Source organism: Thalassophryne amazonica, chromosome 3 (genome assembly GCF_902500255.1).
Source record: "Thalassophryne amazonica chromosome 3, fThaAma1.1, whole genome shotgun sequence".
In the NCBI taxonomy this organism is placed as follows: Eukaryota; Metazoa; Chordata; class Actinopteri; order Batrachoidiformes; family Batrachoididae; genus Thalassophryne; species Thalassophryne amazonica.
The window spans coordinates 68,498,387-68,514,356 of record NC_047105.1 but is presented as its reverse complement, the minus strand read 5'-3'; the positions used below and the strand labels follow the sequence as shown (position 1 = coordinate 68,514,356).

At 39.5% G+C, this 15,970-nt stretch overlaps 1 protein-coding gene across 1 annotated transcript in view; it reads right to left on the bottom strand.

Moving 5' to 3' along the window:
* col7a1 (collagen, type VII, alpha 1) overlaps nucleotides 1-15,970 on the bottom strand; it is a 224,309-nt gene that overhangs the window by 82,302 nt on the left and 126,037 nt on the right. Inside the window, 12 exon segments of the mRNA XM_034166636.1 lie at nucleotides 343-405; nucleotides 1,230-1,262; nucleotides 5,756-5,800; nucleotides 6,003-6,038; nucleotides 7,427-7,462; nucleotides 9,369-9,413; nucleotides 13,421-13,492; nucleotides 13,573-13,689; nucleotides 13,793-13,837; nucleotides 13,922-13,957; nucleotides 14,043-14,252; nucleotides 14,384-14,509. Of these exon segments, the coding sequence (XP_034022527.1) occupies nucleotides 343-405; nucleotides 1,230-1,262; nucleotides 5,756-5,800; nucleotides 6,003-6,038; nucleotides 7,427-7,462; nucleotides 9,369-9,413; nucleotides 13,421-13,492; nucleotides 13,573-13,689; nucleotides 13,793-13,837; nucleotides 13,922-13,957; nucleotides 14,043-14,252; nucleotides 14,384-14,509 (864 nt within the window).

Genomic DNA, 15,970 nt, shown 5'->3' with positions numbered 1-15,970 from the left:
ACACACATACAGGTATCATGCAGAAAGTGATGCAACTGATCCACATTTGCTATTCATCGTGTCAGTGTAATGACAGCATGACACATGCACCATTACAGCTTCCACTTGTACGAGAGGATTTACAGTATATGTTGAGGTTGAGGTTTATCGTTACAACTCCATGTTACATGATGAAGAATGACATCATCCCGTTAATATAGAAGTAAACTGTTTGGTTTATATATATGTACTATAGCTGGATCAACACCGAGTGTGAGCTCAAACTTTCTCTCATCCAGAATCACTATCTAGAGAGACAAATTGGACCTGTGTAGCCTCAGCAATGATTTTAGGAACACTTACAACAGCTCCCGGAGGACCTGGTGGTCCTGGTAGACCCATATTCCCCTGGGTTCCAGGAGGACCCTGCAGAGAGGACAAAGAAGCACACACCCTGTAGCATGGAGGTGGGAAACTGAGTAACATGCACTGCCATAAATCATTACCTACTATATCCCGTTTACTCTGACCACACATGCATGGCAAAAATATACAAAAAAAGAGGACAGGAAATTTTAATCTTGAGTTTCTCTCATACTTGTAACTCAAAAGATGAAGCAGATGTTTATATGCAATGCATGTGAGTGCTATGTAACCACAATATTACTGCATGTCTGGTATTTATATTGTGTATTTTTATTTATAATTGCAAACAATTTTTTCTTTTTCCACTTTTGATACTCTATGTGCTTCTTACCCTGTGTGCTGATGTAAAATGCTGCTGGAACCTCATTTTCCCTGAGGGAGTCTTCCCAAGGGATCAATAAAGTTCTATCTAATCTAATCTAATGTAATCTAACCTAATCTAATCTTTAATCACTGATGGTGCTGCAGTTTATGAGTACTTGCCTTGAATGCATGGATGGGGTCAAAAAACAATAGCCCCACATGAAATGCTGTTGCACATGGGTGTAATAAAACTCCTTCAAATCATGTACTTGTAGTGTTCTCTTATCTCATATCATCCATTTTTACAGTGTGACAGCCAGCATATTGATTGATCATTACAGTCAACATCTAAAAATTTTCAGATGCAAATAGGTTACAAATAAATGAACAATCTTGCATTGCGAGGCGAGGGCATGGCAGTGCTCACAGTCATTAAGTATATGAGTGCAAACCTCCCTCAGTGATAAATATTAAGGCACCACTGCTGTGCAACATATTAAACCACTTTGCATAAATATTACCTGGACACCAACACCAGCTTCTCCTTGATTACCCTGTGCAAAAGATAAGCATTGCATGATAATGGCTTTGACTACACCTCAGCATGCAAACAGTATCAGGCCTTATTTTTATGGAAATACAAAGCAGAGCACAGCCACTGCTTAACTCAAGCTGGCACTTTGTTTTTTGTTTTTTTTTTTGTGCCAATGCAGGGTGCACAGGATCACAACATGAGAGGAGCTGTGCGATTGTGTGAGGTCTTCAATCAAACCAGGCAACATAAAAAAAGAGCTTTGATATTTTCTCAAAAGTTATATCTGCTCTACAAACAAAACAGAACTCTCAGAACTGTATTTCTTCTCATCAAAAAGCCACATATTACCTGTTGTAAAAAAAAAGTAGGATTACACAATGATGATGAAAAGTGAAAGTCCATTCAGTCAAGTTGTTTAACAAGAAGCATGTGCAATGTCTTAACATTAATTCCATTTCTAAGCAAAATCTTGCAAACATTATACCAACACTCACTGGAGCAACATGACACATATCCATAGTATAAAAATGAATGTTTCACTGCTAAGCAGTGGTCAGAAATAGCCAAAACTCCCAGTGTCCCCCATTAGTTTGCAAATTTAGGCAAACATTATGTTGTAACATCATGATGCAACTTTAAGTACCTGTGGTGTACATATGAATTACTATGTGAAGTATCATTCAGTACTCTTGAGATATAGAGGATCCAAAAATATAACATTCCCTCATTACTATGTAAATATATGCATAGAACTCCCCAAAATCTAATCTGCATGTATATTTCCCAATGGAAACCTACTGTATGTTGGTATTTATCCTGCAATAACTTGTGCATAAGAATGTGTCTCCATATAAACAAAGATGAAAGCATGATGACACAGTGTCCTACATACTGTGTCCAAAATGACAGGACGTATGTAGAAAAAAAAGATAAAAAAAAAAGCTGAAAGTTTAATATGAATGTGGCAAGAACATCTGGGGTCTCTTCTGATCCATCAATATTTGATTGTTTCTTACTTGTGATTGTAATTTATAGCTGTTGCTTATATTAAAAAAATGAATTTAAAAAGAGGTCTTTAAAATATTTGCAGAGTTGCATGCATTACAGGCAAACAATCACGGTCCAGCATTAGTTATGGCAACCACAAAATATAAAGATAATAATAACATACATCTGCACAATCTAAACAGCTAAACTATTCCCTGTACTGGAAATAGGGTAGCTCTTACACAGCACAAACATAGATGAGAGAATGGGTGAGCAAATGAGTGACCTGCAGTCTCCAGCTTGTGTAGCCAATAATTCAAAAATAATAAATGCTCTTATCTTGTAACTCACAAAATTAAACAAACACATAATGTCACTGAATTGATTAGTCCATGGTGAACTCTGATGCAACGGATCAATCCAAAAATCTATTTTGTCAATGTAATATCCCATAGGCTGCAGTTTAAAGTATTGATGAGAACTTTTACAGGTCTGGGCGGTCAGATGCCACCCTAAATCAGTGAACTCCTACACCCTTATGCTCCAAGCAGTTCTCTGAGGTCCTCAGACCAGAACTTGTTGGCTGTGCTGAGGTCTAGGTTGGGCATTTGGGATGGTGGCTCGCAAGCTACAGAATGCACTGCCATTGCATCTGCACTACGTGGACTCTATTGGAGCTTTGAAGGAGCTCAAGACTCATTTATACAGGATTGTTTTCACCTAGTGTTGCGTTGTTGCTGTTTTTAATCTTAGTGTTTTTATTTTTTTATTATTATTTTTTTTACTGTGAAACACTTTCTGATTGTATCTTGAAAGGGGCAATATAAATAAATTTTCCTTACTTACTGCCACCTGCTGGATGGTTAGCAAACACTGGACAGATTGTGAATGCAGTGACATACAGGATCCCAGATCTGACCTGCTGAACACTTGTGTCATGTGTTTGTTATGCAGGCTTCATGTCAGTGTAAGTGATAAGAAGTTATCCTAGGAACTATGGGGAGAAACATAATGCCAAAATACATGGCAAAATAACATGGCAAAATATACAATCTAATGGGAAAATAAAACTGGTGTTGCCAACTGAATGGTCCCCCCCTAAAAGTCAGTCCACCCTGCCTTCACTGCGCATGTGTCATTTCTGTGCATCATTAGCCGCGGTTCACGGATTATCACCTCCTTTCTGCTTAAAACTGCACTCCAATCATCAACTATCTCAAAGACAGATATGTGAAGCTTTTGTACAACAATCATTTCCACATAAATTCAGCATTATTTCATAATAAAAGACGGAGGAAGCGATCACGAGCTACACGAGCTGCTGCTGCTGCTGCATTCACTGCGCCTCCGTCATTTCAAAGCGTCAGTAGTGACTCACCAATTATTGGCCTGTTTCTGCTTAAAACTGACTTTAGAATGATTTAAGAATCACATTATTGCCTTTGATCGCTTTGGGTGTAGAGACTCGGTCTCAGACAAGCTGCTGTGGACCCAAATGACCCATGCGCAGTGAAGGCAGGGCGAACCAGTTTTTTTTTTTTTTGGGGGGGGGGGGGGGGGGACCGTTCGGTCTGCGACACCGGAATTAAACAAGGGATAGACATTGCCGGTATGATACCAAAGTTTTCATCTCTTCTGCAAAGTAGTAATGGCTAACTCTAAATGTGGTTCCCAAATGTTTTCAAACATTGTGACACCTGGGTGCTGAAACATTGCTTTGCAATATCAAAGTGAAGACATCCCATGCTCTGCTAAATAGGGCCTCATTACATCACCAACTGTTATTAAATAAATCTTGAAATATTCCATTTGATTTGCACCCTTTGATGTTGAAATATAGTGAATCACATGAATGAATGGCTCCCACCAGCACAGGGCCTGTGCATGCACTAATGTGTGTATGTCTTACATTGTGGAATTCTAATAAGTTTAGTTGTTCTTCATTTTCTCAATTTTTCTTGTAAACATGCATTATATGTTTTATTATTTAAAGATATTTTTAATGTGAAATGTTACAACCAAGGACCCATGGTTGTTCTGTGGTGTTGTGGATGTGATAAAGTACATCGCAAGCACATGCTGCCAAACTTGACTTGATGCAACCAAACTAATGTCAGAAACAGTGTTGATGCATTCATATAAAAAGGTCAACTTTTAATGCTTTCTGTTGTTTCATATTGAACAAATCTATTGAGCTACGTGAGAAAAAGAAAAATATGCACGCACACACACACGCACACACACACAAAGCAAGTACAAACCATCAACCTGCGTTGTTATACCATGATATCAGTAACTGTGAAAGAAGCCTTATTCACTCATCACACTCAGCCACATTTCCACAATCTCTGCAAAAGATGTGAAGACTTAACCAGAACCTGCACAACATATTAAGCACCCAGTAGATACAGCAAAGGGCGCTATGTATGTGGAGCTTTGAACATGTTCCAACATGTGTAACGAGGATGTGGATGAAGCAGGACCCAGTAAAAGTATTAAATAAGCAAGTATTCAAGACTGCGTTGATGTATTAATGACTTAATTAACCCTAGTCGGGACTTCACTGACACTTACAGCTGCAGCAAAGACTCACACAGCAGCTGTCTGTGGGCTGCTGTGTGAATGAAATATGCAGATCGCTGTCCATGGTGCTGAATGCAGCCAAGATAAATAAATAAATACATAAAAAGTCTCCCCCACTTTAAAGTTTGCTTCAACGCATACTCATGTGCAGGGAGCAGTGCCTGCCCACATGCATGTATAGAGCATATTTGAGTGTGCGTTTAAATGCAGCCAAAAGAAACAAACAAAACAAAACAATCCATTCACCCACAACCATACAAACCTCAGTTCGTATGGTTGTATTGTTCGTATTGTGTGCACCCGCCTGTACACACACAAGGGGCATATTTGAGTGTGTGTTTTGGGTACGTTGGCAGGAGAGCTGTTTTTGTACATGTGGACACAAGATCACTTGCAGAACAAATGAAAAAGCGCAGCACCTGGCACAGTATTGATAAGGACAGGACAGACGTAGTGAATTGACCGTGATATGCCTGTGATCATGCGGACGGTATGAAATTAGTGGGAATGTGATAGACACTCTGAGAATATGGCAGGGACATAATCAGGATGATGTATGGACTTGAAAATGGCCCATTTTTCCATTTAGACCACACGCAGTGCATTCTTTGTGGTCTTTTTCCGAGTGTGACAGGCTACTTATTTCCTGGAACACAATCTCTCCAGTTGGTGAAAATTTTCCTCATATGTCTTTGTAATTGGCACAGCTGTCTAAAAGCTATGATGCAACTAATGTTATTGGCTGCCAGAATAATTAATGCTCAACACACCAGCTGCATAATTATCCAGATCTCCCAGTGCTTTTGTGTCTAAAATGCTGATGTGCTTCTGTGACCAAAAAAAAAAAAAAAGCATGTTACAGTGTATCTATGACACAACAAAGGCCACTGATTGCATCACTTGATTGCAGCAAAACAGAAGTTTAAACTTGTGGAAACTTACCTTCACACCTGGTGGACCTGGAGCTCCAGCGGGACCCGTGGGGCCCTGATTAAGACACATTATCAGCATATAAACTGTTGCTGTTTTACAGAAGCCATTAATGTGTGTGTGTGTGTGTGTGTGTGTGTGTGTGTGTGTGTGTGTGTGTGTGTGTGTGTGTGTGTGTGTGTGTGTGTGTGTGTGTGTGTGTGTGTGTGTGTGTGTGTGTGTGTGTGTGTGTGTGTGTGTGTGTGTGTGTGTTACTTACAGCTGGCCCCCTTATACCAGGTTCTCCTGGGTTTCCCTGCAAGTAAAATTTATGTCATCACATACTATAATCTTGTCACCAAAAAAGACATGGTAAAGACTCTAAATGCACAGCATACAAGCCGCATTTTCAAGAACGTATTTATTCATGAATATGTTATGGGAAATACATCATGAAGCAGCAGTAAACATTTTAGCACAAAATAATTTCATACACACACAGCAGGCAGGCAATAGACACAAATGATGAGCAGTGTTAAACAAATACATGGTTAGAGCTGAACCATCAGCACTGCAAGAAGGATAAGTAGCAACAGCAGCATGCACAAACTCAACTTATTTATTTATTCACTGGTCTTCTTTTTTGAGGACGCCCAATTTGGAGTTTCCCCCATCGCTGAACATTTGATCCAATGAGAGCGTCACTTCAAGATGTCAGCTGATTTCCTTTCATCTTTCACTAATCTGGGATGTTATTTTACACAAGTTCACCTTCAAATTTTATCAGTGGTATTTGACACTCATGCTCTGTCAAAAAATACTCTTTCAGAAGAGTATTACACATGTGAACAAATTAAAGAGACAAGAACCTAAACAAACCTAAAATACATTAAGACAGTAAATTAACATTGAAAAATCTCAGAATTAAAAAGAAATAAAAGAGTTGAGTTCTTCTTCAAAATACTGTTGAGGTCTAAGGTTCTAAAAACATTCTGGAATCACATGCCATTCCAACTCATTATAGAAAGTTTGTGTAATTTATTACCACCCTTGAAAAATATCAGCTACCTATTTCATAAACACTACGCAAACTAGAGCCCATGGATCCCCATGAGCAACACGCTAGTATTGTATATTCTAAAAATTGTGTTTGTGTTGTATGGATTTTGTCCCCGACAAAAACTGTTTTACATGCTGATGATGAAGCTTTGAATGTACATATTCTCCTTCTACCTCATTGAAAAAATGATTGCAAAATTAATGTGTCAGTGAACCTGGAGCAAAGCCCCGCCCACTGACTCCATTCCTATTATGTTCATTTGTATTATGAGCTGTGATTGGCCCATTCAAAGTAAAACAAGTTTTTATGTGCTCATGAGGAACACAGATTTCCAACAAATCAAAGAAACCTGAGGATTGTGAAAATGCTTTATTGCATCAGTGTCATATAGCACATGTTTCTGGTGGGAGAGCATCATTTAGGTTAAAGTGCTGAAACACAGGAGGCAGGTACATCAGCTCATTCACCACTATCCTGTCAAATATGAGCTCTTTGTTTGACCTAGCTACTTGTTGAGTGTGCTAAAGCTACTGGCATCTCATCAACTTCGGTTGTCCTCAATCTCCCACAAGTAGGAATCTCAAGTTCAAATCTCACCCCCTCCTACAGAGATTAAGCATGACGGCCAACAGCCAAGAACCTACCGGTCTGCCTAGAACTCCTGGGAAACCAGGCAGGCCCTGAAGAGGATAAAAGACAGAGAAAGGTGGAAGACAGGAAGTTGTGGGGACAGGTGGTGGGGAACAGTATTGGAACAGGGGAAATGAACAACACAGAAAAGGAATTAGACATAAAACAAATGAGGGGAGAGACAAAGTTTGACAGTAGAAGTGTTAGCCGCACAGCAGCAAAAGGTTACTGTCTAAGGATCTATGTAGCCTCGGCCCAAGGCGTTGAAAAGAAAGCTCTCTTGGCTTCGTGCTTGCAGCCAGCCCAATGGATGACCAAACCTAGGAGAAGACCCCTTTGCTGGTTTACTACTCACTGGTTGGCCTTGTGGACCACCCAGCCCTGTTGGGCCCTGCTCCAGCATGCCAGGAAGGAAAACAAAAGATATAAGAAAGAGCACATCTCCCCTCCTCTTCTGACATTTATTCCTGCTCACACATATGGGACTTCAACTGAATATTAAAGGTCTTGTCTCCTATGAATTTCCACAAAATTGACCAAATACTGCAAAATTACAGTGTGAATTTTATTGCTGGACATGTATTATTTCAGAGAATTCTATGACAACTATAGTGAGTTCTCTCTGAGAGCTCTTACAGATGACAGTGATGGAGGAAGAACATGTGGGCATATGCAAGGTTCACAAATGAACTTATAAGGTGACCAATGTTATTCTGCCCATTGCATCATTTTGGCAACTAAAAACTACATTTTGTCCTATGTTCTTCCCAATGGTATTTTTGACTATCTTAAGTAGCTGTGCCTGTTTTCTTTGTACTTCATTTTTACTGTACAGTGTCTTTGGCCCTTCAAACTATAATCAAAGGTCTATAGTGTTTCTTTGACTACATGATGTTGATGCTGACTAGGTTTACCATTCAAGGATCAGAAAAGCACCCCCACATAATATATGATGTCACCATAGAAAGTGTTTTATGTCCAAAGTCCTAAATTGTTTCCAGAAAAGGCTAATTTTGACAGCATACAATGATGAGACCTTTATTTGAATAAAGGAGAAAGGAATTCTAGTAGTGCATCTCAAAGCATGATACATGAGTAAGACCTAGCCCTTATCCAGCCTATGAAGAAGCATACTGGTGGCACTGGTAAGCAACAACTCTATTTTTAATGATAGGAAGAAACCTCAAGCACGCCAGACTCGGGGCTACTTTCCCCCCCACCAAATCAGAAATCATAATTGTGAATAGTGTTGTAGTGGATACATTAAACATAAGTATGGCTGTTGTTGAAACAGGACTCTTGCTGGTTTAACATGTTTGAAGAAGTCACCTAGGACAATTTCCATGTCTTACATATTAATGCTCTAATGGCACAGCAAAAAAATTGATAAAATCCAACCTGTAAACGATTCAACAAAATTCAATATGTGACAACTTGTATGAGATTAAAACACTTTCAAGTATGATGAAAATGAAGCACATAGCACATCAACAGTCTCTAAAGCAAAATTATTTATAACTACTTGTATAGCTATACCCAGCCCAGTCTCACAGGTTTTCGAGACAGCGTTTTTTTTTTAACTCACTATTACTAACCCTACTCCTACCCCCTACCCCAACCTTAACCATGACCTAATCCTACTCCTTTCCCCCACCCTAACCATAACCACCCAACCCCTGCTTCACTTTTAATTTTGTGCAGCCATCATGGAATGAATTAGAATGAATTTGTGTTGTCGTGATGAAAATGAGGTGCTTTTTGTCACAATATTACAAACCAATAGATTAATGTATATTTCGTGCTGCTGAATCACGACTTACCGTGAGACTGGGTTGCTATACCTGTATACCTTTATAACTGATCTTCTTTGATAAAAATTTAAATGTCAAAAAACAATATCATCATAGTTACCTTGTCCTTCAGATCTTAGCCCACTCATGTCAACACTGTACTCACCGGTTTCCCATCCACACCAGGTTTCCCTGTTTCTCCTGATGTTCCCTGAAATCACATAACAAATATTTCAAATTAAATGTTATAAAATAGGAACATATCTTGAGACTGAGTAAAATGGGAAGCGAGATAAATACAACCTCAAATCAGAAAAAAATTGGGACAATATTGACAATGAAAAACAAAACAACACTGATTCTGTCTTAAGGTATGCAACAGTAAGGGGTCATTGTTGAATTTCTTTTCCATTTACAAACCAAATTCCAATGAAGTTGGCATGTTGTGTAAAATATAAATTAAAAACAGAATACAGTGATTTGCAAATCCTCTTCAACCTATATTCAGTTGAATACACCACAAAGACAAGATATTTAATGTTCAAACTGATAAACTTTATTGTTTTTGTACAAATATTTGCTCATTTTGAAATGGATGCCTTCAACACGTTTCAAAAAAGCTGGGACAGTGGTATGTTTACCACTGTGTTACATCACTTTTCCTTCTAACAACACTCAATGGGCCTCATGTATCAACGTTGTGCACGCCGATATTTGAGCGTATATGGGGTGTACGCCAAAATGGCTGCGCTACTTGGCATTTATCAATGTGGTCGTTGGCGTACGCTGCGCTGAAAATATACACCAGGTTGAGAGGTGGTGTAAATTATACACCAAAATGAACCAGCACTGGAATCCACATAAAAATGTAAATGATCAACATGATAAACAGTGCCATCATACAAATCAATGCATATGTTACATAAATAACACTTTCCTGATTATACTACATAATAATTAATACAAATTGTTGGTCTCGAGCACGATCCGTGGCCACAGCGCTGACCGCAAAGAAAGTGCTGCTCGCCTTTTTCTCCACAGCCTGGAGCCAGAGCAGCGCTGAGCTTAACTTTATGTGGTGTGATCGTTTTAGACAATGAAATTGATAATCAGGTTTTGTCTTCTCCATTCGTTTGTTACAATAAAATAAATAAAGAAATAAATTTTAAAAATAAAGAAATCTGAAAAATTAGGCATGTCTTATTAAATGAGCTGGCAAATATCCACATGTCAAGAATTATTGACGTGAAAAGAGAATACAGTGGTCCCTCGCTATAACGCGGTTCACCTTTTGCGGCCTCGCAGTTTCGCAGATTTTTTTTAGTCCAATTTTGCATGCTTTTTTTTTTACAGTGCATTGTGTTCTGCGTGTCTGTTTACAAGAATCTTCTCACCCAGAAGAAAAAGGAGCGCCAACAACTACCCACAACTGTGTCCTTCACTCAGACAAAGACACCTGCAGCGAGGTTTGACTCAGTGGAAAAAGGCGCGGCGTCAGGATGAAGAGGCGCGATCAGAGGAACTGTGAAATACTGGTCAGTCACTATTAATAATTTCTTATGTGTCCATCCACGTACGTTGATCGTTAGAATTAAATTTATTAGTTCTAAAAGCCATCATAATTATTTATAGGAAAACGTTCTATTTTTATTTCTCAAACAAATGTTTGGGCCTGAAAACAGGTTGGTCTTATTTTTCTACTAAGTTTTGAACGTTGAGAGTGTTTACAGCTTTAAAACGTCTATAGTAATTGTAAAAATAACGCTGACTACTTAACATCCCGCGATAAACGAGGGACCACTGTAACACTTTTTTTGATTATACTACAAAACAATTAATACGACGGCCGCTTTTGACACTCTATTGGCACGCGTCGTGATTGGTGGCGTTCTTTTTCTTTGCCGTCTTCCTGGCTTCCATGTCATGAAATGAGGGTGTGTCTGAAGCGGAGTCTGAATATTTATGGCCGTGTTTATTATAATTACGATTGTTTTCACCCGCCGCATTTATCAAGGTCACGTCAGGCGTACACTGGAAATGGGCAGGTGCGCACTGCTTGATACATGTCACGACAACTTTGGTGTACTTCAAATTTACATCGTAAATTTACACCACAAGTGCGCCACATTGATACATGAGGCCCAATAAGCGTTTGGGAACTGAGGACACTAATTGTTGAAGCTTTGTGGGTGGAATTCTTTTCCATTCCTGCTTAATGTACGACTTCAGTTGTTCAACAGTCCGGGGTCTCCGTTGTTGTATTTTGCACTTCATAATGTGCCACACATTTTCAATGGGCGACAGGTCTGGACTGCAGGCAGGCCAGTCTAGTACCTGCACTCTTTTACTACGAAGCCACGTTGTTGTAACATGTGCAGAATGTGGCTTGGCATTGTCTTGCTGAAATAAGCAGGGACGTCCCTGAAAAAGACATTGCTTGGGTGGCAGCATGTGTTGCTCCAAAACCTGGATGTACCTTTCAACATTGATGGTGCCATCACAGATGTGTAAGTTGCCCATGCCATGGTCACTAACACATCCCCATACCACCACAGATGCTGGCTTTTGAACAATCTGGATGGTCTTTTTCCTCTTTTGTCTGGAGGACACGAAGTCCATGATTTCCAAAAATAATCTGAAACGTGGACTCATCAGACCACAGCACACTTTTCCACTTTGAATCTGTCCAGTTCAAATGAGCTCAGGCCCAGAGAAGGCGGCGGCTTTTCTGGATGTTGTTGATGTATGGCTTTCGTTTTGCATGGTAGAATTTTAACTTGCTCTTGTAGATGTAGCAACAAACTGTGTTGACTGACAATGGTTTTCTGAAGTGTTCCTGAGCCCACGTGGTAAGATCCTTTACACAATGATGTCAGTTTTTAATGCAGTGCCGCCTGAGGGATTGAAGATCATGGGCATTCAGTGTTGGTTTTTGGCCTTGCCGCTTACGTGTAGAAAGCTCTACAGATTCTCTGAATCTTCTGATTACATTATGGACTGTAGATGATAGAATCCCTAAATTCCTTGCAGTTGAACATTGAGAAACATTGTTCTTAAACTGTTGGACTATTTTTTCATGCAGTTGTTTACAAAGTGGTGAACATCACCTCATCTTTGCTTGTGAACGGCTGAGCCTTTTGGGGATGCTCCTTTAATACCCAATCATGACATGCACCTATTTCCAATTAACCTGTTCACTGTTTTTATTTACATTTTACACAACGTCCCAGCTTCATTGGAATTGGGGTTGTAAAATTCTTTAAACATTTTCAATTCCCACACCCTCTTCTTCCACAGCTAAGCCTTTGGTAATGTGTACAGAATGTGGTTTTGCATTGTCTTGTTGAAAAATGCATTGACGTCCCTGGAAATGATGTCAGCTTGGCGACAGCATATGTTCCTCTAAAAATCTCAATGCACTTTTCTCTGTTAATGTGATCATCGCTGAAGTGCAAAATTACCCTTGGCAAGGGTGCTGACAGAACCCCATACCACGACAGACCTTTGCTTTTAGACTTGTTGCTGATAACAGCCTAAATGGTCCTTTTTGTTTTTGGTCCAAAGCACACAGTGTCTATTTCTTTCATTCAAGATATGGAATACTGATTCATCTGACTACAATACACATTTCCACTGTGTGACATCAACCCAGATGCCCACAAGCCCAGAGAAGTCAACGCTGCATCTGGACAAGGTTAACATAAGGCTTCTTTTTTGCACAGTAAAACTTTAACTGCCATTTGTGAGTGTAACTCTGTATTGCAGTATTTGACAAAGGTTTCCCAAAGAAGTCCCTTGCCCATGTTTTTATAACAGGTATTGATGAATGACTCTTCTTAATGAAGTGCCGCCTGAGGGTGTTCAGCTTAGGCTTGTGTCCTTGTCCTTTATGCACTGAAATTTGTCTAGATTCCTTGATTTATTTAAAGATATTGTGCACTGTATAGAGAGATATATGCAAATTCCTTCCAATCTTCCTTTGAGGAACATTTTTTAAAATTTATTTATTTTTTGTTGTTCTTATATTGGATTCAGAAATAAAAACAACCATCTTTGTTGCTTATCCTCTCATGCTACCATGTTTGGAATTTGGCAAATAAAATGTTACCAGTTCTGCTTTCAACATTTAAGTTAGGATATAGATCTGAAAAACAGCCAGATGATATCTTGCAGGGCATTAAAAAACAAAAACTAAACTAAACTTCAAAAACAGCTCACTTGTGATCCATCACGCCCTTTTTCTCCAGGTTCCCCTCTGTCTCCTTTATCACCACGAGGTCCCACAAAACCCTACAAAATACATTAGAACAAATTTGACTAACCTGACATGTGACACTGACGTGGCATTTTGTATAATTTACAATTGTTACCTGGTCTCCTTTTGGTCCCTGAGGTCCTATCGCACCAGGCTCTCCCTTTGGTCCTGCAAGACCTGGAGGACCTCTGACTCCAGGCACACCAGTCAGCACTGACTCAGCAGATGTTCCCTACATACACAGAGAAATATTTCTAAACTCTAGTCTATATGACATATTTATGTCGAACTTCTCATCTCACCAAATCAACAGTGAGAATTGATGTGGCATTCACCTTTTCACCTGGTGGGCCAACTGGCCCCACTGTCCCAGTCTTTCCCTAGTAAACAGAAGATAGTTATGTAAACACAAATTTAATCACACTACTGTGGTGTGGATGAACAAACTCAAACACAGTACTCACAGATTCTCCTTTATCACCCTTCTCGCCTCTGCCCCCCTTTGAAAAAGAAAAAAAAAGCAGACAGGAGTTAATTATACTCAACTGCATACCCCATGCATTTGTATGGATTGCTTCTTTTTACCTTGTCTCCTGTTCTTCCAGCCTCCCCTAATTCTCCAGCTCTGCCAGGAACACCCGGTATTCCTGGTTTGCCTGGCTCTCCAGCTGGTCCTGGGGGTCCCTCTGGTCCTCGTTCTCCAATGGCACGTCCTGGAGGCCCTGTTGAACCCACAGGTCCTCGTTCTCCTTGTTCTCCTTTTGGACCCCTATCTCCTGGAACACCACGAACACCCTGGTCCGTAATGGAAAAGTAGAACATGCAATTTATCATTTAAAATTTAGAATACAATGCAAATGCACAGTCCACACTTGTCATCTTGCTGGAGTTCTCAAATAGACGCTTCCACACTTTGCTGTACTTACATCTACACCGGGTGGACCCCTCAGTCCATGCTCACCCCTGTCTCCTTTTTCACCTTTTTCTGCCTTCGGCACGTGATGACTAATTAGTACATCCTTATTGTCAACAAGCCCCTTCAGATCAGACAACTATGTGCAGAGCAGAAAAAACAAATTATAAAAAAAAAAGCCCCAGAGCTTTTGGATATAGATAGATCATTTTGATTTGTGTCCTGAATACAATAATGGCCAGCCCCATGGGCATATAAGACACTCCCAAACAAAAGTAAATAAATAAATACAACTATTTCATACATGCAGGTACAGCTGTCTCCACTGCAGCTGCCACACTTTCTCCAAAAATTTTCCAAAAGCAAATACCTCTTCTTCAACCAGCCAACTTTATATAAATGTAAATATTAAATTCAGACAACCAAAACAAATCAGGATTCCTGGCTTATACTTTTAAAAATAAAACATTTCTTAGATAGTATACAATGGACAATGAAAAACTAAATGTAACTCCGTCACATTTCCTAAATTCCACAAAATACAAAAATGCTGATCTTCTGGTATCCCTTGATACCTTCCCACCTCACCTGCCAGGGGCAAGACATCAGCTCTCAATTGGGGACAAAGGGATCTTTGATGCAACATATAATTAGGTGCCATACTCCTCCTTAAACTGAACATAATTTCTTAACTTGGGTTTTCTCCAAATTTTTCTCCAAATTTTTGTTTTTTCTCCCTTGCTCTTGACATTTAATTGCCAATTTCTGTTTAATAATATTTATAGTACACTGTAAATTATTTGTAAAATATATACTTAACCCAGTACTAGAAAAAAATTAAAGGGACTTCCCTTATCCACGGATGGTTGTGCATTCTCCTCCAATTAAAAATCTTTCTAATGAGCCTTTCCTATGGCAGTTGGGTTAGGTGGTTCCACAATCTAACCACTTCACATCTCTGCTTTGTTAAGCAGCTGTCCCATCCCATATCCCCTTCAATAGCTAACTTGGTAGTGTAATTGTGCACCAAAGGAAGCACATTAGTCGAGTCTGAATGGCCTTACATTCCTTGGCCTCCTCAAAGCCCCATACTCCTGCTGCATACAACAAAACTGATTCCACCATAAAATTATACAATTTTGTCAAGGTGTGGGCATGACTCAACACAGCTCCCTGTGTTCTACCTGCAGAGTCTGATAATGCTCTCCTTCCTTCAGAAAAACTAAAAAAAAAAAAAAAAAATCAACAAAAATAAAACCCAAGTATTTATAATAGGAAGTATAATTCAAAGAAATAGAACCAAAAACAAAGGCATCATTACTCTGCTGTTCCCACTTCCTTTGGAAGCGTATAATTTGTTTTTCTTAGTTGATGGCCATCCTTCATTTATTGCACCATGAACACATAATATTCAACATTTTTTGCAAATTCTCCTCAATTTCTGCCACCAAAGGAATATCATCTGCATATAAGGGCCCCTTCACACATAACACGATTCATTAACGCTGACTAGTGCATGAAGGAGGAATTGCATGCCATTCATGAAAAATCGGAGCCGCCTCAAATGCCTTGTACACCTGTCGCCACACCCAGGTGCGCA